Source organism: Chiloscyllium plagiosum, chromosome 1 (genome assembly GCF_004010195.1).
Source record: "Chiloscyllium plagiosum isolate BGI_BamShark_2017 chromosome 1, ASM401019v2, whole genome shotgun sequence".
Classification (NCBI taxonomy): domain Eukaryota; kingdom Metazoa; phylum Chordata; class Chondrichthyes; order Orectolobiformes; family Hemiscylliidae; genus Chiloscyllium; species Chiloscyllium plagiosum.
Window position 1 is genome coordinate 93,167,459 of NC_057710.1, and position 25,743 is coordinate 93,193,201.

The following is a 25,743-nucleotide window of genomic DNA, read 5'->3' on the forward strand; positions in this document are numbered from 1 at the left end:
CATTCCAAAATCCCTTAAACCGCTCTCCATGGTGAATACCATTTGAAATGCAGTTGCCGTCGAGAGTGCTTTTCACCCCTTCCCACTTTATATTGTGTGACTTCTGTTTATTTTAGACTGTAAACGAGATAGAGTAAAACGAGACAGGATTGCCGTTCACTGAAACCCACTTGGTTCACGTTTAATCCATTGTTCACAGCTTGCATGGAAGGGCTGCCATACACTTTCATTTTGGTAAACCAACGTAGGTGAACACTCATTCTGAAATTTGGAAGTTACGCTAAGCCACAGATCAATGTTGTTATTTTGAGATCTGTCTTAAACCTTTGGTTAATGGGTGGCTGATTGTAGAGCCGTAACAGAGACGGTGATTGAGACTGGGCAAGCAATAACATTTCCGATAGGATTTGTATGGAACACTTTAAAACCGCGTTGTCAAACACTGTCATACTGTCCGAAAGCTCTATCTGTTTACCATTGATTTCATGACACAATTCAGCGGGCATTTTGGACATTGTTGCTAATCTTGAAACCCCGACATCTTCGAGCATTTCCAAGAGGTATTTAAGCTTATTTAAGTTATGTTTGCGAAGTTTAAATACATAACGACAATGAACCACCGCCTAAAATGGTTTAAAACATTGCACGTATGAAATACCCCCAACGAAACTAAACCTGTAAAATTAAAGGAGAGAAATGTAACGGGGGTAATTTTTGATGGAGGGTAACCCCGTTCTGTGGTGTATGAAAAACTCTGGATATGTTTTAAAATGAACTATTTTATATATTCTTTTAATGAGAAACGAAATTGGTCAGTATTGCTGTGAAATCTATGATCCACATTTGAAGTTTACACACAGAAAAAAACAGTACTCCCATTGGAACCTGCAGCATCCTATAGCTTTGAAAGTGAAACCCGACAGAGAAATGAATTCAAAGAGATTTGTGGAAAACATCGTCTAAAGGGAGGCAAATAGAGATGATGACAAGATTTAAAACAAAAATAGGGCATGATAAAGTTTCCGGTGAATGGGAAGTTCAGTGAGGGGAAGGGGATTGGGCAGATGTTACAGTTGGGGGGGGGGGGGGGAGGGGTTTGAGTTGGAATTCCCTTCGTTATAAATTCATAAAATAAAAGCCCCCTCCCTGCAGCTGGCCTGACGTCAGGGTGCCTTGCCCAGACTGGATGCCGGACGCCTTCAGACTTTGTGTCTCTCTCTCACTCACTGACACACACACACAGATCCATCCTCGCCGCCGCCTGCCAGTGCAGTGGGTGCCCACTGAGGGATGTGCACACTGTGGTCTAGGAGCTGAGGCCAGCCTGCTGTTTGAGTTTCCCCTCTGCCCAGTGCAGCCCGAGTCCCTCCCTCCCTCCCTCCCTGCAGCGATGGCTGAGGTCAGCAGCAGTAGCCCGTTCCCGGAGGTGTTGGAGCTCAACGTTGGCGGGCAGGTCTATGTCACCAAACACGACACCTTGCTGAGCGTCTCCGACTCGCTGCTCGCCGAGCTCTTCTCCAGGAAGCAAACTCGGGTGCTGCCCCGGGACAACAGGGGACGCTACTTCCTGGACCGGGACGGGTTCCTGTTCAGGTACATCCTGGATTACCTGCGGGACAGGAGGCTGGTGCTGCCCGAGCACTTCCCGGAGAAGGAGAGGCTGCTCCGGGAAGCCGAGCACTTCCAGCTGGCTGAGCTGGTCAGCTTGCTGACAGCGCGGCTCCCCCAGCACAGCTCTGCAGCCGAGGACGCCTGTCCCAGCGATATCGAGGAGAGCTCCCAGAGCAGCGAGCTCTTGGCCAAGGGTGCTGCCGGCCCGGCGGCCAGGGGCTCCGGCTTCATCACGCTCGGTTACCGAGGCTCCTACACCCTGGTCAGGGACAACCAGGCGGACGCCAAGTTCCGCAGGGTGGCCAGGATCATGGTGTGCGGCAGGATCGCCCTGACTAAGGAGGTTTTCGGGGACACCCTGAACGAGAGCCGGGACCCGGACCGACCTCCGGAGAAGTACACGTCCCGTTTCTACCTGAAGTTCACTTACCTGGAGCAAGCGTTTGACCGCCTCTCCGAGGCTGGCTTTCATATGGTGGCGTGTAACTCTACCGGCACCGCCACCTTCATCAACCAGTACCGAGAAGACAAAACGTGGAGCAGCTACACCGAGTACATCTTCTTCCGTGAGTGTCCAACTTTCTCATCATCCATTAGAAAGCCAACAGCCCCTTTCCGCGGCGTTTGTGTAGCGTCGGGAACCTTACACAACTTCCCAGAGAATTAGACAATTTCTGAGTGGTTGGAGTCCCCGTTGAAAGTTATTACATATGATTAAGCGCTGTCATTGATTTCTAAGTGAACTTCCCACAAGGGTCTCCCCTTTTTTTTTGTTAAGCTCTGATCCATGGGAGCAGTTAAACACCAACACGAAGCAGAAATCACTTCCCGCTTCCTTGAGTGTGGAGTTCAGTCCCTGTCAGCCACAGACCAGGGAGCTGATGCTGTCCTGGATATGTGAAACTCAGGCTGCTATCCCTCTCCGGCAAAGGGAGGCGAGGAAGTTTCCTCGCAAATTGAGCTCATCCCGGGTCAGAACAGAGCCGGGAGGGAATATTCCCTCAGGATTGGGACTGAGGACAGGGGTAGGCAATATCCAAACAAGTTGCACAGCTGTAACCTGACTATGTGTCTGTTGAAATCCAGTTCATATTGCATCTCAAAAATATTACCTTGTAAATCAGATTTTTACAAAAAAAATGTTTGATACCAGACATGCTCAAACAATTTTTAAAAAATTGATCTCCGGCGAGTTTTATTGGGTTCTTTATGTTAATTTTCCTGCTCGGTTCCAATTTCCCAGCCTTTGAGACAACTGACAACACCAAGGGGTTTTTGTTTGAGAAAGAATATCTTCTTGGCAGGATTAGAGTCAATTTAAACAGAAGCTTTTTTTCTGTCCCAGTCGAGAGGGAGAGACAGAGGGACGGCGGAGAGCGCGGCCTTGGTATTAAAGCATGCCACAGAAATGAGCTGAGTGCAGGGCGCAGGGTCGACGGAGGGGGAGTCTGGAGCATGGGTTAGTTTAAGTGTGTCAGGAGTATCTCTGCTGTCAGCTGGAAGACCGATAACAAAGCCACACGTTACTGGAGCCTCTCTCTCCTCAGAGTAGCGCTGCCCGTTTTCACAGGCTCCGCGCTGTCACGGTCTGTTCCTATATCCATTTCTTATTGGTCTTTGTTGTAATACTTTAAGGAGGCCACAAAGAATGATTTAGTTGGCAGTGCGCGCACGAATGCGCTGCAAATAGAGCTGGACCCCTCGCTGCCTACAGTAAACTGCCGGTGTTATTGACTTACCACCGGCAGTTTACTGTTCTGAATTTAAACAAGCCCATCAGGCAGGGCGAATCAGATCAACTCCCCGGTGATTCTGCACACAAATGCGTCCGGACGCGGGGGCTGCAGGTCACAACTTCATAGAATATTGCTGTGAATGGGGCAGTGAGACACAGCTATCCAATCTCTCCATGACATTTAAAGCACACCAGTTGAGGAATTCATGTATTACTCACTAAATAAAAGCAAAACGCTGCAGATGTGAAACGAACGCCTACATTTCCGTGAGCCCTTCACGCAATGTCTGGAGAGAGAAAAACACAGCCGATGTTTCGAGTCGACGATCTTTCACCAAAACGGAGATCAGCAGTTTTGAAAGTAATTTAGTGCGTGAACTCCACCGGGCTTCCCATGTCACTTTTAGCTATTGCCCCGCATGGATGACAATCGCTGTATTCATCTGCTTTACGAATGGCCGATGTTTCTTTAAATATTCATCTGAAGTTCTTGGCTTTCAAAGATCTTCCCAGGCACATCCCCAGCCCCCCAGCACCACCCCCCACGGCACTTCACTGGTAAAGTGAGGACTCACCAAGTTGGCTGCTTTTTGAATTCACTCTTTTTCACGGGATCACTGTCACTTCCTTTGATATGCCGTTTCTCAGAGAGATTTGAAATCGCCTTATGGCTCCTTTTTGGTTTACCTGACATTTCAACTTGGGTAGTATCATGCTTCGACTTTTCACCATAGTTATTGTGAAATTGTTAAATATTTTTGATTGGAAACAACAGTTGTGAATAATGGGGAAACGACTCAAGGATATGGTGTGTGATTAATTTCTTGTTCATTCAGAGCTTTGTTAGAATTGGCCTGTAATTTAATGAGTATTTTAATGAGTATTTATATTTATTGCACGTAACATTCCAAGCTAATGACTTTACAAATTCCTCAAGGAATACTCTTTACTTTCTTATATTGGTTTTCATGTTTCTTTTCTTTCCAAACTCTAAACAATAGTTTCAGCTTTATGGTTATTATAATTAATGTAAATTAGATCTATCTCAACTTTAACAACCTGCAGGAGAAAGTGAGGACCGCAGATGCTGGAGATCAGAGCTGAAAATGTGTTGCTGGAAAAGCGCAGCAGGTCAGGCAGCATCCCGAAGAAGGGCTCATGCCCGAAACGTCGATTCTCCTGCTCTTTGGATGCTGCCTGACCTGCTGCGCTTTTAACAACCTGCAGCCTAGACATCACTGTGTATGTTAATAGAGTTTAAAAGAGGCCATTGCAATTGTAGGGCATTGATTTCTCTGCCATTTAACTCTTACTAAAATAGTACACAATGTAAGATGCATGTGTTACGTGTCTACATGCTAACGTCTCATGTGGTGATTTCTAACGTTGTTACTTTCGAGCCCAATGGCAGAGTAAATGAATTAAAATTCAGGAAATGTATTACCTCCTCATGCACTGGCAGAAGTTCAATCCCTGTATTCGTGATGAAGGGCTTTTGCCCGAAACGTCGATCTTCCTGCTCCTCGGACGCTGCCTGAACTGCTGTGCTTTTCCAGCACCACTCTCCTCCAGAATTCAATAAAGAGAGACAATTCTAAAATGTGGAGTTGGTGCGAAGCAATCAAAGGGCATAAATTGAACCAAAAACAAATCAGGAAACGATACCCCCAATATCTATGGATTCGAGTCAAAGGGTCAGTCAGAATAGTACAAGGAAAACAAATTAAATATAGATATATTGGAGATATAACAGACAACTTCAACATTTCAGCTAAAATACATGAAAATTACACTCAATACCACAATTGTAAATTCTATTTGGTTTCGGAATGCTGTAAACTCAATTGTAGTATTACAAGGAAATATTTTATTTTGTTACTTGCCACATTATTTTGTACTCAAAATATATAGTGTCCAACATTTAAAGCCAATTTCTTAAAAAAAGTTAAAAATCATATAACCCCAGGTTATAGTCCAACAGGTTTATTTGGAGGCATTAGTTTTTGAAGAACTGCCTCATCATCAAGTGGTTGACTTCTTGTTTACTGTTGTATCTGATGCCATGTGTAGGTCACTGGCTGCTCATGACATGGAGATGGACATAAAGACACGTGTTAAAATTGGCCTGCTCAAATCTCTCCAAGTGTATTCAGAAAGGCTGACAGCACCACGGTCCTTTTCTGCTGTTGTTCCATTAATATCTATCCAATGACTACCTCGGAGGCTCAGCATCTGTTTCCTATTGAACAGAATTTTGAGTAGCCTATAGTCACAATGGAGTCTCTAAATTGATGTCCCTATCTCCACCACCTGATATATGAGCTACCCTGTAAGATTGGCACGGTGGCACAGTGGTTAGCACTGCTGCCTCACAATGCCAGAGACCCGGGTTCAATTCCCACCTCAGGCAACTGTCTGTGTGGAGCTTGCACATTCTCCCAGTGTCTGCGTGGGTTTCCTCTGGATGCTCCGGATTCCTCCCACAGTCCAAAGATGTGTAGGTTAGGTGAATTGGCCATGCTAAATTGCCCACAGTGTTAGGTGAAGGGGTAAATGTAGGGGAATGGGTCTGGGTGTGTTACTCTTTGGAGGGTCGGTGCGGACTTGTTGGGCCGAAGGGTCTGTTTCCACACTGTAAGTAATCTAATCTCAACTACCAGCAATGCCATTGAAGTGTGTATTTGTGGGCTGCAACATTATCTGAAAGAAGCCTGTAATGGTGCATCCTCAAAAATGCACCACCACTAAATCTTTATCCCTCTCCAGTAGCACTTTCTGCAAAATGCTTGAAAGACATATCTTTTATGAAAGACATTAATTTGAACAGCAGAGTCCAGACTCTGTAGATTAATAGTAAGCCTACAGTATCACATCCTGGTTATTACCCAAACATGAGCTTTGACAATGAGGAAAATATAATGTAAGGAGGTGTGATAAATTGGATAACAGCAGATAGGTAATGGCAAACATTTAAAGAGCTCATGGAAGAACTGCAACAATTTGTTCATTTGTGTCTGACACAGAAATAAAGTGGGAAGGGTGACTTGACCATGACGAACCAGGGGAATTAGAGATAGAAACCTTTAAAGGTCTAACAGGACTTGACAGAGTAAGCACAGCAAGGATGTTCCCAGTGAATGGATAGTTTATGGATACGAGATAGGCCTTTTAGGATGAGGAGAAATTCTTTCATCCAGAGAGTTGTCAACCTATGGAATCCTCTGCCATAGAAATAAAAATGTGCTTTCCATTAGGGCCAATGTCTAACAAAAATGTGTTTGAGAATGTTACTGTTCCAGGAAAATCTTCAGAACTATTGATTTAGAATTCCAATGCTGATGAGCCAAAGTATGATGAAAGATTTAGATGAATTCATAAATGAAGCAAGGCAAATTTAAAACATTACCATTTTACAAGTAACTTCCCAACTTGAATGAATACATAAACAACAGTGCTTTTCATGGTTTCAGAACTTGCATAGGTACATGCTGCTTAGTCACAGAGCTGGCTTATTGAAATCAGCAAAGATCAATTGGAGAACCCAATGCAGTAGTTTCTTGGAAAAATATTGCAGTCAGGACTCCATCACAGTTTTGTTAAAGGAAGGTCATGTCTGAAGATTTTTGAAGAAGTTACTAATGTATAGATGAGAGCAATGCATTTGATATAGTGTACTTGGACTTCAGCAAGGTATTAGATAAGTTTCCAGCTGGGAAATTGATTACAAAGATAGAGGTCATGAGATCCAAGGAGATTTGACAAACAAGATCCAGAATTAGTTTAGTGGCAGGTAGTGGAGAGTGATAGTCAAGGGATGTTTTTGACTGGAAATTTGTTCAGTGGGGTTTCATAGGGATCTGTGCTGGACCCTTGCTGTTTACAGCAAATTTAAATACTTTAGACATGAATGTAAAGAGTGTATCAGTAAGTTTGCAGATGATACAGAAATTGGTGGGACGTTAATTAGTGAGAACTAGGACAACCAAAGTGGGGATTGTAGTAAGTATAAGGGTCTCTTAGCAATGTGGGATTAGAGTTAGACTTCAGTTCATTTGTGAATGTGTAGGACCTTCCATTCATAGAAGTTGTCATCGACCTGTTCAGCAATAACCTGCTCAGTGACACCCAGTTTAGGTTCTGCCAGGACCACGCAGCTTCTGACCTTATTACAGCCTTGGTTCAAACATGGACAAAAGAACTGAATACCAGAAGTGAGGTGAGAGTGCCTGCTCTTGACATCCAGTCTGCATTTGATTGAGTGTAGCATCAAGAAGCCCTAGTGTTTTCATTCAATTTCTTAGTTAGTTTCACTTTTCTCAACTAATCTTATTTTCAACTTTTTTTAATTTATTCATGAGAGTTCAGTGTTGCTAGCCATTGATTGCTTAGTCAATTGTTACTGAGAAGGTGGTGAGGTGTTACTTTCTTGAACAGCTCCAGATTTTGCGATGTAGTTACATCCACAGCACTTTTCAGGAGGGAGTTCCAGGATTTTTACCCAACCAATGGTGAAAGAGCCACAAAATATCCCCAAGTCAGAATGGTGTATGACTTATTGGGGAATGTGGAGGTGATGTGTTGCCAAGCACCCACTGCTGTTGCTTTTCTAGGTAGTAGAGGCCATGGGTTTGGAAAGCTCTGTCAAAGGAGACTTGGTGAGTTGTTGCAATGAATCTTGTAAACGGAGTAGGCTGTAGCCAAGTGCAGTAGTGGTGGAGGCAGTAAAGTTTGAATTGTAAATGCAATGGCAATTAATGGGCCTATTTTGTCCTGGATTGTGTTGAACTTCTTGAAAGCTGGAACTATGCTAATCTAGGCAAGTGCAGAGTATTTCATCACACTCCTGCTTTGTGCCTGCACCATGTCAGATTTTGACAAGTCAGGAGTTGGCTTTTCCCTGCTCTTGCAGCAACAATGTTTATATGATTGGCCCAGTTAAGTCTGTGGTCAAGGGTAACCACAGGATACTGATGTTGATGGATCATTGATGATAATCCTGTTGAGCATCAAGAGGAAGTAGTTCAATTCTCATTTGTTGGAGATGATTATTGCAGCTATTTGTTGGCATAGATACTCATCAGCTCAAATAATGAATGATGTTCAGGTCTTGCTGCATGTGGAAGCAGATTATTTCATTGCCTGAGAAGTTGCAAATGGTTCTGAACACTGCAATCATCAGCAAATAACTGTATTTATGTCCTCATGATGAAGACCATTAATAAAGCAACTGAAAGTAGTTGTGACGAGGAGACTACTCTGATGTAGAGTTGGAAATGGGTTTGGAGGATGTACAAGTAAATCTCTGCTGGATTTGGAACGATCCTTTGGGACTTTGCACTGAGGGGAGGTGTGGATGCAGGTTTTGCACCTCTTACGACAGCAGGGAGAGGTGCCAAGTGTGGAGACGGGGATTGGTGGGGGGTGTGGACCTAATGAGAGATTTGCAGGGGAAATGGTCCATACAGAATGCAGATAGGGGTGGGGAGGGAAATATGTTTTTGGTGGTGAGGTCTGACTGTAGCTGGTGAAAGTAGCGGAGGATGATGCACTGAATTTGGAGACTGGTGGGGTGAAATGTGAGGACAGGGGATTTCTATTCTTTGTGGGGTTGGAGGGGTGGGGTTTGAGGGCGGAGGTGCAGGAAATGAGGGAGATGCAGTTGAGGGCACCATTGATCACAGAGGTGGGAAAATTGCAGTCCTTGAAATAGGAAGACATCTGGGATGTCCTGGGGTTCCTCCCTCCACTACTCGAGTGAACCCCTGCAGCAATATCCTGGGACTGAGATGATTGGCACCTAACAATCCCCATCATCTTAATTTGTCCAAGGTATGAATCTGATCAATGGAAAGTTTCTCCCAGCAGCTTCAAGCTTTCGAGGTCATTTTGATGACACATTGTCAAAGGCTGTCTTGATGTCAAAGGTTGTGAAATATCCCTCACATTTAAAAGGCGTTCTTTAATCCATCTTTGGACTGAAACTGTAGTGAGGACAAGAGCTGACCAGCACGGCAGGACTTCAACTGGGCACTGGTAAAAAAATTATTATTGAATAATTGTCACTTGATAGTACTGTCAAGGACACCTTCCATCACTTTGCTAATGATTGTGAGTCAGTAGTGGGTCAGTAATTGGTTATATTAGGTTTGCTTTATTTGTGTGGGCAGAACATCAAAGGTAATTTTCCACATTCGACCATTGCTGGTGTTGTCACTGTACTGGGGTTGGTTAGCTTAGTTGGCAGGACAGATGGTTTCAGTGCAGAATAATGCTCATAGCATGGGTTCAGTTCCTGCATTGGTGAGGTTATCATGAATGGTTCTCCTTCTCAGCCTCTCCCCTTGCCTGAGGCATGGTGAGTCTTAGGTTAAATCTCCACCAATCATTTCTCTTTAAAGACAGAGCAGCCCTATGGTTTGGTAGGACTGTGGCAACTTCCCCTTTTTATTGGGAACTACATAATTACTGTGACTCATTCTTTATATCATCTGGATGGAATTGATTTTGCTGAAGACTAACATCTTTGATGCTTGAGACCCAAAAGGAGGCTGAGATGGATCATGAATGTGGCGCCTCTGTTCAAAAATGCTAACCTTGCCTTTAGTGTTCTCCAGTCATTCAGGATGGAGTTGTCTCCTCTTATTCTTTGTTTAATAGATGACATGATTTGACAGGACTCCAGATCTTTGATTGCATCTTTTAGTATGCTGCTTCCATCATTTAACTTGTTCATAGTCCTGTGTTGCAGCTGTTTTTGGTTAATGTCTTGCTTTGGTATGTCTGTTGATGCTCCTGCACTGTTTTCCTACTTTCCCATTAGGAAATTGGTCCCTTTGCCCAATGGTAAAAGAGAGCAGAGTATATGCCAGGCCACAAAGTCACAGATTGTGCTCAAATACACGTCTGATGATGATAATCTACAGCAGCTCATGAATGTCCCTTTGTGAGTTGCACATTGTTGTGGAGTCCTATCTAGACCGTGTAAAGGGAGTAGATTTCCTTGCGTAAGGGTCATTCCTTGTTTGGTGTTTACCCATTTCTTTCTTTTTCTACAGACGTGAATGACTTATAGTATATTGTTGTGGACCAGACCAAACACCTTCAAAATATTCAGAACACAGTCTAGACCCTAATGTTTTCTTATTTTAAAGGTAAATGTAAGGTGTTGCATTTCAGATGCAATTCGGTTGGTCAAATTCCTGGATTGAAAGCAAAACACACTTTATTCATCTGCTATAGTTAAATTATAATAAAAAAAAGAAGGAATTGGAATAACTTAACTCTATTGGAAAACTTAACAGAATAATAGATACAGTAACTATTACTAATTAACTGTTCTGATACAGTAAGATTCCATAAACAAACGCTTGACAAAAGGCAAATTCAGAAAACATATTGTCTCACATGCAACTTCTGTAGCTCAGCATGAAAAAAAAGAGAAAATTCTGAGAGAGTGTAGCAATGGGAGAGATGTACTGCAGCCTCTAACCCTGCCAGGACCCCAGCAACAACTGCTACTACTGAAAACAAAAAATCCTGGTTTTATGGGAGCTTGACCACACCCATCCAGGCTGCTTCTATTGTTCCACCTTTCAAAAAGAAACCAAGGTCTTACAAGCTGTTTATTCCAGTCACTCTGGTATACTGCTTAATACCTCTGCCTTAAAACCTCACTTCAAAACAAAACAGGACAAAATATACTTCTTAAAGTCACAGTATCACTGAAATATCTGGCCCCTCTTCCTGGTTGTCTTTCCCTGGCCTCAACCTTTCCCTTTCAAATTGTCATCTTTGACTAATTCATAGAAAATGCTGCTATTTCCATTTGAGAGAGGGTACCATGACTGGATATGAACAGTAATCTAATATTTGAGTAAGAAAGGACCAAAATACTTTGAGGCACCGTTGATGGGTAATCAATTGATCAAATTCATGATAGAAACATGGAAGAATAAATCTATCAATTGGCAAGTTGCAATGGTTCCTGGTTGGCTCTTGGTAACAGCTAATCTTGCAAACAGTGCACTAATGCATACAGCAATCCTAATTGGAAAGCAGCAGGAGGTTTACCAATGATTTGGAGCAGCTAACTGCATGGTTTCAGCTGGTTAAATATCAGTCTCCTTGTGTATACATGGATTCTGAGGGCTCTTGTAGCAAAGTAGTAGCCACCCTATTTCTGAGCCAGGAGGCCTGAGTCCAAGTTCCATCTATTCCAGTGGTGGATAATAGCATAAACAGAAGTTGCTGGAAAAGCTCAGCAGGTCTGGCAGCATCAAAGTTAATGGGTCTGGTGACCCTTACTCAGAAGGGTCCGCATTTCTTTTGGTTTTTATTGTGTATTATAACATGTTTGAACAGGTTGATTAAAAATATCGGCACTTCAACTCTGGAAATCATGTCTATTCAGAACCTCTGCTGGAGCTCAATGACTCGCTATATTTTTTACAGGGAGAGAATGTGGAACCCATAGCATTAATGCAAAGTTGTCTAGTTTGAAATGGTGAAATGAAGTGATAAATATTTACATGTATCAACCACCTGCAAAAAGGAATACTTTACTGCAGCAATGTAAGCAGAATTGTCAGTCAGCTCTTATCCTCGCATGCAGGGCTATGGGATTTCTATTTGCCAGTCAAGCTTCACACTTCTCTATGTTCAGCTCTGGCTGCAATGCTCTATTTGCTGACTTTGTTTACAATATGGTACACTGTCACATGACTGCAAAATATAATTGGAAATTACACAATTTGTCTAATGATATGGAGCCCAGAAATAATCTCTCCAGGTCTTGATTTGTTCTCACCTCTGCGCTGCAGGCTATAGAGATGTACAGCACAGAAACAGACCCTTCAGTCCAATTCGTCCATGACTACCAGATATTCTAAATAGATCTAGTCCCATTTGCAGCATTTGGCCCAAATCCCTCTAAACCCTTCCTATTCATATATCTATTCAAATGCCTTTTAAATGCTGTTATTGTACCAGCCTCCACCACTAAATGCGAGGCGCTGCATTTTGGGAAAGCAAATTTTAGCAGGACTTATACATTTAATGGTAAGGTCCTAGGGAGTATTGCTGAACAAAGAGACCTTGGAGTGCAGGTTCATAGCTCCTTGAAAGTGGAGTCGCAGGTAGATAGGATAGTGAAGAAGGTGCTATACAGGACATTGCTTAGGCCACTACTGAAATATTGTGTGCAATTCTGGTCTCCTTCCTATCAGAAAGGTGCAGTGAAACTTGAAAGGGTTCAGAAAAGATTTACAAGGATATTGCCAATGTTGGAAGATTTGAGCTATAAGGAGAGGCTGAACAGGAGTTTTCCCTGGAGTGTCAGAGGCTGAGGGGTGACCTTATCGAGGTTTACAAAATTATGAGGGGCATGGATAGGGTAAATAGACAAAGTCTTTTCCCTGGGGTCGGGGAGTCCAGAACTAGAGGGCATAGATTTATGGTGAGAGGGGAAAGATATAAAAGAGACCTACGGAGCAACTTTTTCATACAGAGAGTGGTACGTGTATGGAATGAACTGCCAGAGGAAGTGGTGGAGGCTGGTACAATTGTAACATTTAAGAGGCAGTGGATGGGTATATGAATAGGAAGGCTTTGGAGGGATATGGGCCAGGTGCTGGCAGATGGGACTAGATTGGGTTGGGATATCTGGTCGGCATGGACGGGTTGGACCGAAGGGTCTGTTTCCATGCTGTACATCTCTATGACTCTATGACTTCCTCTGGCAATTCATTCCATACATGCATCACCCTCTGCATGAAAATGTTGCCTCTTAGGTTCCTTTTAAATTATTCCCCCTCACCCTAAACCTATGCCCTCTAGTTCTGGACTCCCCCACCCCAGGGAAGAAAAATCTTTTTGATTTACCATATCCATGCCCCTCATGATTTTATGAATCTCTATAAGGTCACTCCTCAGCCTCCGATGTTCCAGGGAAAACAGCCCCAGCCCATTCAGTCTCTCCCTATAGCTCAAATCCTCCTACCCTAGCAATGTCCTTATAAATCTTTTCTGAACCCTTCCAAGTTTCATAACATCCTTCCTTAGCAGGGAGACTAGAATTGCATGCAATATTCTAAAAGTGGCCTAAGCAATGACCTACACAGCCACAACAGGACCTCCCAACTCCGATGCTCAATGCTTTGACCAATAAGGGAAAGCATACCAAATGCTTTCTTCACGATCCAATTTCCCTAAGACACCACTTTCAAGGAACTATGTACCTGCATACCAAGGTCTCTTTGTTCAGCAACACTTCCCAGGACCCTACCATTAAGTGTATATGTCCTACCCTGATTTGCCTTTCTAAAATGCAGCACCTCGTATTTATTGAAATTAAACTCCATTCTGCCACTCTTCGCCCATTGGCCTGTCTGATCAAGGTACCATTTTACCCTGAGTTAAGCTACTTTACTGTTCACCACGCCTCCGATTTTGGTGTCATCTGCAAACTTAATAACTATACCTCATAAGCTCACATCCAAATCACTTATATAAATGATGAAAAGTTGTGGACCCAGCACCGATCCTTGTGGTACTCCACTGGTCACAGGCCTCCAATCTGAAAAACAACCCTCCATCATCACCTCCTATCTTCAAGCTAGTTCTGTATCCAAATGGCTAGTTCTCCCAGTATTCCATGTGATCTAACCTTGATAATCAGTTTCCCATGAGGGATCTTGTCGATTGCCTTACTGAAGTCCATATAGATCACTTCAACCACTCTGCCCTCATCATTCCTCTTTGTTCCTTCTTCAAAAAACTCAATCAAGTTAGTGAGACATGATTTCCCTATACACAAAGGCATGTTGACTATCCTTGCCTTTCCAAATACATATAAATCCTGTCCCTCAGGATCCCCTCCAACAACTTGCCCACTACCAATGTCAGGCTCAGCTGTCTATAGTTCCTTGGCTTTTCCTTACCACCTTTCTTAAATAGTGGCACCACATTAGCCAATCTCCAGTCTTCTGGCACCTCACCAGTGACTATTGATGACCCAAATATCTCAATAAAGGGTTCAGCAATCACTTCCTTTGCTTCCTACAGAGTTCTAGGGTACACTTAGAGTCATAGAGATGTACAGCACGGAAACAGACCCTTCGGTCCAACTCATCCATGTCGACCAGATATCCCAACATAATCTAGTCCCACCTGCCAGCACCGGCCCATATACCTCCAAACACTTCCTATTCATATACCCATCCAAATGCCTCTTAAATGTTGCAATTGTACCAGCCTCCACCACTTCCTCTGGCAGCTCATTTCATTCCTCTGTATGAAAAAGTTGCCTCTTAGGTCTGTTTTATATCATTCCCCTCTCACCCTAAACCTATGCCCTCTAATTCTGGACTCCCCAACCCCAGGGAAAAGACTTTGTCTATTTATCCTATCCATGAACCTCATAATTTTTTAAACCTCTATAGACCTTACCATGAAGTGCATAAGTCCTGCTAAAATTTGCTTTCTCAAAATGCAGCGCCTCGCATTTATCTGAATTAAACTCCATCTGCCACTTCTTATCCCATTGGCCCATCTGATCAAGATCCTGTTGTATTCTGAGGTAACCCTCTTTGCTGTCCACTACACCTCCAATTTTGGTGTCATCTGCAAACTTACTAACTGTACCTCTTTGCTCGCATCCAAATCATTTATATAAATGATGAAAAATAGAGGACTCAGCACTGATCCTTGTGGCACTCCACTGGTCACAGGCCTCCAGTCTGAAAAACAGCCCTCCACCACCACCCTCTGTCTTCTACCTTCCAGCCAGTTCTGTATCCAAATGGCTAGTTCTTTCTGTATTCCGTGAGATCTAACCTTGCTAACCAATCTCCCTGGGGGAACCTTGTCGAATGCCTTACTGAAGTCCTTATAGATCACATCTACCGCTCTGCCCTCATCAATCCTCTTTGTTACTTCTTCAAAAAACTTATTTGTGAGACATGATTTCCCACGCACAAAGCCATGTTGACTATTGCTAATCAGTTCTTGCCTTTCCAAATACTTGTACATCCTGTCCCACAGGATTCCCTCCAACAACTTGCCCACCACCGATGTCAGGCTCACTGGTCTATAGTTCCCTAGCTTGTCCTTACCACCCTTCTGAAACAGTAGCACCACATTTACCAACCTCCAGTCTTCCAGCACCTTACCTGTGACTATTGATGATACGAGATGATATTGAGAGGCCCAGCAATCACTTCCCTAGCTACCCACAGAGTTCTAGGATACACCTGATCAGGTCCTGGGGATTTATCCACCATCATGCGTTTCAAGACATCCAGCACCTCGTCCTCTGTAACATGGACATTTTTCAAGATGTCACCATCTATTTCCCCACATTCTATATCTTCCATGTCCTTCTCCACAGTAAACATTGATGATAAATACTCATTTTACTTTGAGAACATGGAGACAGTAAGGACTGCAGATGCTGGAAGTCAGAGACAATAGACGTGAGACTGGGAAAGCATAGCAGATCGGTTAGCATCCAAGGAGCAGGAAAGTCAATGTTTCAGCCCAAAACATTTCCTGTTCCTCAGATGCAGTGCAACCTGTTGTGTTTTTCCAGCCTCACATCTATTGACTCTACCTTTCAAATACCAACCTTCGAATAAGTTCTGTTTCCATTTTAGAAGGTCATTGTCTCTTTGGTAAAGAGTGTGAAGTCATTGTTGAGATTGTTCCTTGTGCTGCTGCTGCAGTTTAAGACGATTGGCCTGCAGGTGTCCATGATCAGAACTAACATCAGCACATACACAATGAGCCAAATGGCCTTGTTATACACAGCGATTTCTGTGACTGGGTCTGGTATTTTTTCTGGCTGCCCAGGAATTGGCAGAGTATCATTGTCTACTCATATGTCAGAAACTTAGGGAAGGAGCGATTTCAGGAGTGGATTTTTTTTTGTTTCCTTTCAGTTTATGTAGCCATTAAGCATTACACTTGCGAATGTGATTGCTCCCATCCCTTACTTGTTTTAGACAATGATTAAAACATGCTGTAATTTGTTATTGATCAAACTTATTTTTAAGTAATTTTAATAGATAGGAACACAGATATAAATGTATTCAAGTAGGAAAATTCTAAAATCATGAAGTCTACTTCCGTGATTCCCCAATAAAAAATGAAAGTTCTGAGGTAGGGTCTCCAGATCCTGAACGTTAACTCTGATTTTGCTTCATAGATGCTGCCAGACCTGCTGAGCTTTTCCAGAAACTTCGGTTTCTGTGACTGGTCCCCCATATGTTGTTCAAATCAAGTTGCAGCTTTTGAATTAGCAAGTAGATTCAAGGAGCCACAATCAGTGAGCGAGTCCAAATGGATGACTGTAACGTTGTTGACTGGAGCAGAATTATGATTACCTATCATGCCCACCTTTTGATGTTTTTGAAATTATTTTGACATTTATGTAAGAATGTGACTCATAGCATTTATACATAGCACTCCATGGAAGGAAGTCACTGGTTTGACCAAGGTTGCAACATCCTGCACATTGTTCGCTAACAGTAATTAAACAGTAAGTCAAGTAGCAATCTGTAAACATTCTCATGCCTACATACAAAAAATGTTATGAAACCATATGCAAAAATTCCAAAATCTCCTACTAAATCCTGGCCAGCTACATGCTGTGCATTTATCTTTTGTTATTTATCTCTTGTCCTCTCCTCTGCACCTCCTGCTTACTGGTTTGTTCTCTTTGCTTCTGATATGGGATGGTGTGGAATGTTTTGCTGCACAGACATTTGCTACTCTGTGCCACACATGCTTGCATGCACAAAAATTGACTGTTATCCGCTGGTCAGGTTGTTACTTCTTATTCACTCGTGGGATGTGGGTGTTGCTGGTTGGCCAGTATTTTTATTGCCCATTCCTAGATCTCGTTGAGAAGGTGGTGGGGAGCTGCCTTCTTGAACCGTTGTGGTCTGTGTACAGTAGATTGACCCACAATGCCATCAGGCAAGGAATTCCAGGATTTTGATCCAGCAACTTTGAAGAAATGCTGATGTATATCCAAGACTGGATCATGAGTGGCTTGGAGGGAAATTTGCAGGTGATAGTGTTCTGCTGTATGTGCCGCCCTTGTCTTTCTGGATCAGAGTGGTTGTGGATTTGGAAGGTGCCTCATATGCAGCTACTGAGTGTTATTGGTTGAGAGAGTGAATGCTTGTGGATGTAGTGCCAATCAAGTGGTCTGCTTTGTCCTGGATGGTGTCAAGCTTCTTCAGTGTTATTGGGGTTGCACTCATCCAGACAAGTGGGCAATATTCCATCAAACTCCTGAGTTGGGCCTGTAGATAATGGACAGGTTTTGGGGAGGCAGGGGAGTGTGTTACTCACGGCAGTATCCTAGACACTGACCTGCTCTTGAAGTCACTGTGTTTATGTGGTGAATCCAGCTGAGTTTCTGGTCCATAGTAATCCCAGGATGTTGATAGTGGGGGATTCAGTGACGGTAACATCACTGAATGTTGAGGAGCAATGATACATTATCTCGTATTGGTGATAGTCACAGCCTGGCATTTGGTGTGCCGTGAATATTACTTACCACTTTTCATCCCAGGCCTGGATATTGTCCAGGTCTTGTTGCATTTGAACATGGACTGCTTCAGTATCTGAAGAGTAGCGAATGGTGCTGAACATTGTATAATCATTGGTGAACATTCTCATGTCTGACCTTATTTGGAGGGAAGGTGCCTGCTGTCTTCTGTTACCTCCGTTTGTCTGCTTGACAATTGCCCATTCTACACCATCATTCATTATGATTGTTTCTGCTTTTACCTGCACCTCCCTTCTGTGATCTTCACTGTTGCAAATCTTCTTCCTTTCCAAGTCTCCCAAAGGAAAGGAAAATGTATTAAATCTTTTGAAGCTCAAGGGTTGGTACTAATTGTAAAATTATAGGTTTCTCCACAGTTGGTTTTTATTCACCATCAAGACCTTCTGTATGAATGAAAATTCAGGAAGTTCCAGCCAACAGTGAAGGAAACTTGTGCAAAAAATGTGCACAAGAAGAAAGCAAACTACCCAAGCTGGTGAAGATTGAGTTCAGGAAAGTTTAATAACCCTATACCTATCTATCTATCACACCTTTCAATTTCTTTCTCTTTTAAACCAATTTCTCCCAGAGGTTTCTTAAAATCATGTACCTTCACCAACTCCCTGGCTCATGTTTAACTGTGGGCTAGCTTACAGCCATTGAATATCTTTCCAAAGATAGCGCTAGATTACTTTATATCCTTGGACATCATTTAAATCCTGTCCGCTAACCTGACACCACGTTAAACAAGAAATTAGAAAAGAACTGAGAGCAACCAGGTTAGTGCTTCTCAAACAGACTTCTGCCTCTTCTTAAGACTCACTTGTTCATCCTGTTAACTGGTGAGCAGCACAGGAGCTGGCTGCATCCTCACCCCAGACAATGTTATTTTAATTTAGTAAGTTACTATTCTCTTAAATAAGTTTCTTTTAGCCATGACTTTGTATTTTGTTATGTGTCCCATCAGTAGCTATTTAAAAAGAAATAGAGGGAACTTTACTTTTTACTTGAAAGGGTAGAGGGATTTTACGCTGTGTCAAGAGTGTGGTGCTGGAAAAGCGCAGATGATCAGGCAGCATCCGAGGAGCAGGAGAATCAACGTTTCAGAAATAAGCTCTTCATCAGGAATGAGGCTTCATGTGCTGAAGGATCTTTATGGAAATTCATTGTTCATTTTTACCAACTCGTAAACGATCCAAGTATTTGTTCCTAAATTCAGGGCTGGAAACAATTCAAAAAGCAATTCACTGTATTTCATCTTTATATACAGGACCACTGGAACTGACTAATTTAGTTCGACTGGTATACAGACATGGAAGGAGGCTTTGGTAAAGGTTTGTGGAGGGAAATTAAAATGACATTTAGTTTAAGTGTATGCCTTTGTCAAGAACATTGTTAACTATTATATTCCAATTCATTGGCATATATTCATGTGGAGGAACATATACTGAGGCTAATGTGATATTTATTCAACAAAAGAAAACACTGACACAATACCCTGGTTCAGTGGAGACTGCAAGAGGACATGCTATAAGCAGCTGAAACTTTATTGCTTTGATCTCCAGCATCTGCAGACCTCACTTTCTCCTCGACATGCTATAAGCAGCACCAGGCATATCTAAAAATGAGGTATCACCCTGGTGAAGCCACCGAACAGGGCTACTTGCATACTAAACGACATAAACAACAAGTGATAGACAGAGCCTAGTGATCCCACAACCAATGAATCAGATCTAAGCTCTGCAGTTCTACCACATCCAGTCATGAATGTTAGTAGCCAATAAACAACTCAATGAAGGAAGAGGTTCCACAAATATCCTCATCATCAATGATGGAAGAGTTCAACACATCAGTGCAAAAGATAAGGCTGAAGCATTCACAGCAATGCTGAATGGGTAATCCATCTCTGCTTCCTCCTATGGTCCCCAGCATCACAGATACCAGTCTTTGCTCATTCGATTCCCTCCACATGATAGCAAGAAATGGTGGGAGGTACTGGATACTGAAAAGGCAACTGGCCCTGACAACATATTTTGGCAATAGTGTTGAAGACTTGTGCTCCAGAACCTGCCGCTCCCCTGGCCAAGCCGTTTGAGTACACTTACAAGACTGAGATCTATGACAATGTGGAAAATTGCCCTGGTATGACTTACACCAAGACAGCAGGAAAAATCTACCTCTCCCAATTATTACCCCATCAGTCTGTTCTCGATCATCAGTGCAGTGATGGAAGGTGTCATTAATAGTGCTATCAAGCAGCACCTGCTCAGTAATAATCTGGTCACTAATGTTGATTTTGGATTCTGCCAGGGCCACTAAACTCCTGACCTCATTATTACCTTAGTTCAAACACGGACAAAAGAGCTGAATCCCAGAGGTGAGGTGAAAGTGACCTTAAGGCTGCATACAACTGAGTGTGGCATCAATAAGCCCCAGCAAAACCTAAATCAATAGGAATCTGGGGAAAACCCTCCACTGGTTGGAATCATACCTGGCATAGAGTGAATTGGTTCTGGTTGTTGGAGGTCAATCATTCCGGCTATGGGCATCTCTGCAGGAGTTCCTCAGGGTAGTGTCCTAGGCCCAAGGTCATCAGCTGCTTCATCAATGACCTTCCCCTCATCATAAGATGAGAAGTGAAGATGCTCATCAATGATTGCACAATGTTTGGCATTATTTGTGACAGCTCAGACACAGAAGTCCATGTACAAATGCACAACAAATCTGAACAATATCTGAGATTGTGCCGACAAGTGGCAAATAACATTCATGCCACACAAGTGCCAGGCAATGACCATTTCCATTAGGAGATAATCTAACCACCACCACTCAATATTCAAATTAGTTACTGAATCCCCACTATCATCATCCTGGCGGTTACAATTGACCAGAAACTGAACTGGACTCACCATCTAAAAACATTGGCTACAAGAGCAAGTCAGAAGCTAGGAATACTGCAGCGAGTAACTCACCTCCTGATTCCCAAAGCCTGTTCACAATCTACAAGGCATAAGTCAGAAGTGTGATGGAATACTCCCTGCTTGCCTGGATGAATGCAACTCCAACCCAAGAAGCTTGGCACCATCCAGGACAAAGCAACACTCATGATTGGCAATGCATGCACAAGCATCCACTATCTTTACCACCGACACTGTAGCAGCACTCTGTGACACCTACAAGATGCACTGCAGAAATTAACCAAAGATCCTTAGACAGCAGCTTCTAAATCCATTACCACTTCCATCTAGAGGGACAATTACAACAAGGAAACATGGGAACACCACTGCCTGCAAGTTCCCCTTCAAATAAACTCACTATCCTGACTTGCAAATATACCGCCATTCCTTCACTGTCACTGGGTCAAACTTGGATGAATTCAACTCCAACTCACTAAGGGAATTAGCTCACTAAGGGCATTGTGGGTCAACCTACAGCATACGGACTACAATGATTCAAAAAGGCAGCTCACCCCCACCTTCTCTTATGCAGCTAGAAATAGGAATAAATGCTGGCCAACCACTATTGCCCATGACTCATGAGTGAATAATTAAAACAGATTTCACTCTTGTAAGTTGCACACCCTTAACTCAAATGTATATCTGGCTGTGCAAGAATTTCACTGAATTCCATGCCCAGTACACTGATCAAATCAGCTCTGTGTTGAAGAAAATAACTGAGCAAATAGAAGAACAACTTTTCATGCTTTCGTCTATTAGAGACATAAGTATGTAAAATTTACAAGAAAGTAAACAGGATTTGAATGTACATGTTTTTGTCTAATCATTAAAATCTACATCTGTAAGATAATTGATGCATTAGGCCAGACAAGGGTAATATTATCCTTTCTACCATATCCACAATTGTTTTTAAATGTTGGCTTGCATCAGATGCAGTGAAAGGGTTTCTTAGAAACTGAGTCTAACATTCTGGGCATTGCATCTGAAAATAGAAAACAGATTCTCAGAATTTGAACAGATATGGTTTTGAAATTATTATTGTTTCTCCCCTAAACATGAACCATATCAGCAGTGGGGGTTCTGTTGGATGTTATTTTAACTTTGGAAATGTACTTTAAAACCATTGGCAGAGAATATACAAAGGCAGTCATGACCTTTCTTATCTCTCATCGGAGATAACAATGCTCCAGATCAGCTTAAGCCTATAGTTCATTAAACTTCAAAAATAAGTTCAATTTGGACAGAATTTGATGTTGAAATTACTCCAGGACAATTCACAAAGGGAGGTAGTCAGCAGCATTAGAAATATTAGGGATGTTAGAGATGCTAGAAGAATTTTTTGATGAGTTTTTTGATGGTGGTGAAGAGATAAAAATATGGAATAGTTTAGATATAGAATTCCAGAGAATTTGGCTGAAATTCAGCTGGTGGTGTGAAGCAAAGAAGATCAAAGCCAGGATTGTATTCGAAAAACTTTCAACATGATTAGGAATTTCCAAATGAAAGATTCAGGACCAGGCTGGGGGGTGAGTTTATGGCAGAAAAAGAAGTGAAACAAAAGAGGGTCTTGACTCCAACCAAAATATTGATAGCTTCCAAATGGAGGGCACAGCATAATGGTGACATCACAGGATGAGTAATTTAGAGCCTTGGGTTAACATTCTGGGAACATAGGTTCAAATCCCATGATGGCAGAGGATGAAATTTGAATTCAATGAAAATCTGAAAAGTTGTTAAAGTCCATCTGGTTCATTTGCGTCTTTCGTGGAAGGAGATCTGTCATCCTTACTTAGTCTGCCCTTCATGTGGCTCCAGACCAACAACAATATTGTTATGGCAACAGATGCTAGCCTCAGTGAGCAAGTAATAACTTAAAAAGTGGTGGAACTGCCTTGTTTTGGTTAATTAAAGGCACTGCTGCTTCTCTGCATCTTGAACCATCAGTTAACAGACATGGTTGATGGTGACCTTTCAGTCAAAGCTACCTGACAGTTGCTGAGGAAGCCATGGGGATGAGGAGGATGACACAGATCATGGGCAAGAATGATGGAGAACTGGGAGTCTTCAATCTATCAAAAAAGTAGAATTAGATATCACACAAGCACATGGCATATAACACTGTGCAGATCTTGACACTTTTAACCTATCACTCTATGTCAACTCAAATTCATGATTTGCATCTTTCACACAATGTTTATATGTGCTGCACGAACTGGAACAGAAGGACACTGAGGTGCCATTTTAGGCTGCTCTCTGAGGATACTATTGCAGATAATATACCCTGGTGAGAGCTCTGACAGACAGAGATTGACATGTGGAGAGTCACACAGCATGTGTTAGTCAGGATAGATGCTGGAGAGAACGTTGGTGGTAGGGACTCACCATTGGAGGATTAAAGATACCAAGTTCCGGTCAACATCAGAAGCAAGGTCACTGCACCGAAATGTTAACTCTGTTTCTGTCTCCTCAGATGCTGCCAGGCCTGATGATTTTCTCCAGCAATTTCTGTTTTTGTTTCAGATTTCCACAGTTCATTGTTCTGCTTTCACATTATAGAATTTGTAGATGACAATGAAGAAGGTTACCTCAGAGTACAACGGGATCTTGATCAGATGGGCCAATGTACCGAGGTGTGGCAGATGGAGTTTAATTTAGATAAATGTGGAGTGCTGCATTTTTGAAAGGCAAACCAGGGCAGGACTTATACAATTAATGATCAGGTCCTGGGGAGTGTTGCTCAACAAAAAGACCTTGGAATACAGGTTCATATTTCCCTGAAAGTGGAGTTGCAGGTTGATAAGATAGTGAAGAAGGTGTTTGGTATGGTTAACTTTATTGGTCAGTGCATTGAGCAGTGGAATTGAGAGGTCATGTTGCAGCTGTACAGGACATTGGTTCACCCACTTTTGGAGTGTTGCGTGCAATTCTGGTCTCCCTCCTACAGGAAGGGTGTAGTGAAACTTGAAAGCGTTCAGAAAATATTTACCAAGGCTGTTGCCAGGGTTGGAGGGTTTGAGCTATAGCGAGAGACCAAATAGGCTGGGGCTGCTTTCCCTGGACCGTCGGAGACTGAGGGGTGACCTTATAGAGGTTTATAAAGTCACGAGAGCATGGATAGGGTAAATAGACAAGCTCTTTTCCCTGGGTTGGTGGGGGGGGTCCAGAGGTAGAGGGGATAGGTTTAGGGTGAGAAGGGAAAGACTTAAAAGGGTGCTAAGGGGCAACTTTTTCATGCAAATAGTGGTGCGTGTATGGAATGAGCTACCAGAGGAAGTGGTGGAGGCTGGTATAATAGCAACATTTAAAAGGAGTTTGAATGTGTACTTGAATAGGAAGGGATTGGAGGGATATGCGCCAAATTTTGGCTAATGGGACGAGATTAATTTAGATATCTGGTCAGCATGGATGTACTGGATGGAAACGTTTGTTTCCATGTTGTAAAGCTCTATGACTTTAATTTAGATCCTCAACTGACTGGAGATGAAATTTTAGTCCCATATTTACAGCTTCCCTTTCTTCTTTTCATATTTCCCTCCTATGAGACAGGTATCAGAGTTTCACTCAGAAGAAAGTTCTGATAGTATCAATTTTAAAAAATCAGCAAAAGGCCATCTTGCTCCAATTTATTGATAACTTTGAAAAGTAATAGTCCAGATTTTCTGTAAAAGTTTGAAAAAATCTGTTTTAAAATTCTAAATCACTGGATGCAGATTAGCATGGAAACCGTGCCACTTTTTTCAGCAGCAAGTGTGTTATATTCTGTAGTTTAAGTCTCCAGCAACCACTTTGACTGCTGTTGGGAAAAATTAAGTATGTAAGGTAAGCGTGGGGCTGAGGTAGTTGGGTTGGGGTAGGAATGGTGGGAGGGGGTGAAGTGGGTGTGTTTCTCAGCTGGGTAAAGGATTAGGGTGTCAGTGAGTGAAGGGATAGGCTGCCAGGAAGTGGATGAATGCTGTGGTTAGGTCGGGAGTGTGCTGGTAGAACGATAAGTTGGTGGGTTCAACTAGTCTCTGCAGGGTATGAGGCTGGGAGTGGGAGGTGGCAGTGTATTGGTGGGGTCAAGGATAATGTGTATGGTAGAGTGGGGTCAGTGAAGGGTTGTTGGTCATGAAGTAGTTTCCAGTTGGAGAGTGTCGAGGGTTGTGTGAGGTGATTTTGGTTAGAGGTGGAATCAGTGGTGAGTTGGGAATTCAGTTTAATGATTTGATTTATTGTAGTCACGTGTACCTAAGTACAGAGCTTTATTTGCGAGCAGTACAGACAGATCATATTATAGATGTTAGGATGCTTGGACAGAGTGAGGCGTACAGGTTACACTGCATAGGAGGTGCACAAAGCAAAATCAACATTAACACGATCAACAATATTTGAAGTTAGAGAGTCCAATCATCAGTCTAATAACAGCAGGGAAGAAGCTGTTCTTGAACCTGTTGATGCATGAGTTCAAGTTTCTCCATGAAGGAAGAGATTGTAGGAGAGCATTACTGGAGTGGGAGGGTCTTTGATGATGTTGGCAGCCTTTTCACTGCAATAAGAAGAGTAAATAGAGTCCATGGATGAGAGGTCTGAGCTGCGCACACAGCCTTCTGTAGTTTCTTATAGTCCTGGGCAGAACAGTTGCTGTACCAAGCTGTTCTGCACTAGACAGTCTTCAATGGTGCATCCAATAGAAGTTGGTGAGGGTTCTTATGGGCATGCCAAATTTCCTTAATTGCCTGAGGAAGAAGAAGCATTGTTGTGCCTTCTTGACCATCGCATTCACATGTGAAGTCCAGGACAGGTTGTTGGTTATTGTCACTCCAAGGAACTTGACACTGTTAACCCTATCAACCTCTGCTCTCTGGGTGTAAATGGGGGTGGGGGGGGGGGTGGGGGGGGGGGGGGGG

At 42.8% G+C, this 25,743-nt stretch overlaps 1 protein-coding gene across 5 annotated transcripts in view; it reads left to right on the forward strand.

Annotated features, from left to right (window-relative positions):
• Positions 1 to 1,138: 1,138 nt before the first annotated feature.
• Positions 1,139 to 25,743, forward strand: part of LOC122550725 (BTB/POZ domain-containing protein KCTD8-like) — a 374,815-nt gene continuing 350,210 nt past the window's right edge. For all 5 annotated transcript variants that reach the window (XM_043691898.1, XM_043691917.1, XM_043691881.1 and 2 more), the window contains exon 1: positions 1,139 to 2,177. In XM_043691898.1, the coding sequence (XP_043547833.1) occupies positions 1,187 to 2,177 (991 nt within the window). In that variant the 5' untranslated portion in view covers positions 1,139 to 1,186. The remainder of the gene's footprint in view (positions 2,178 to 25,743) is intronic.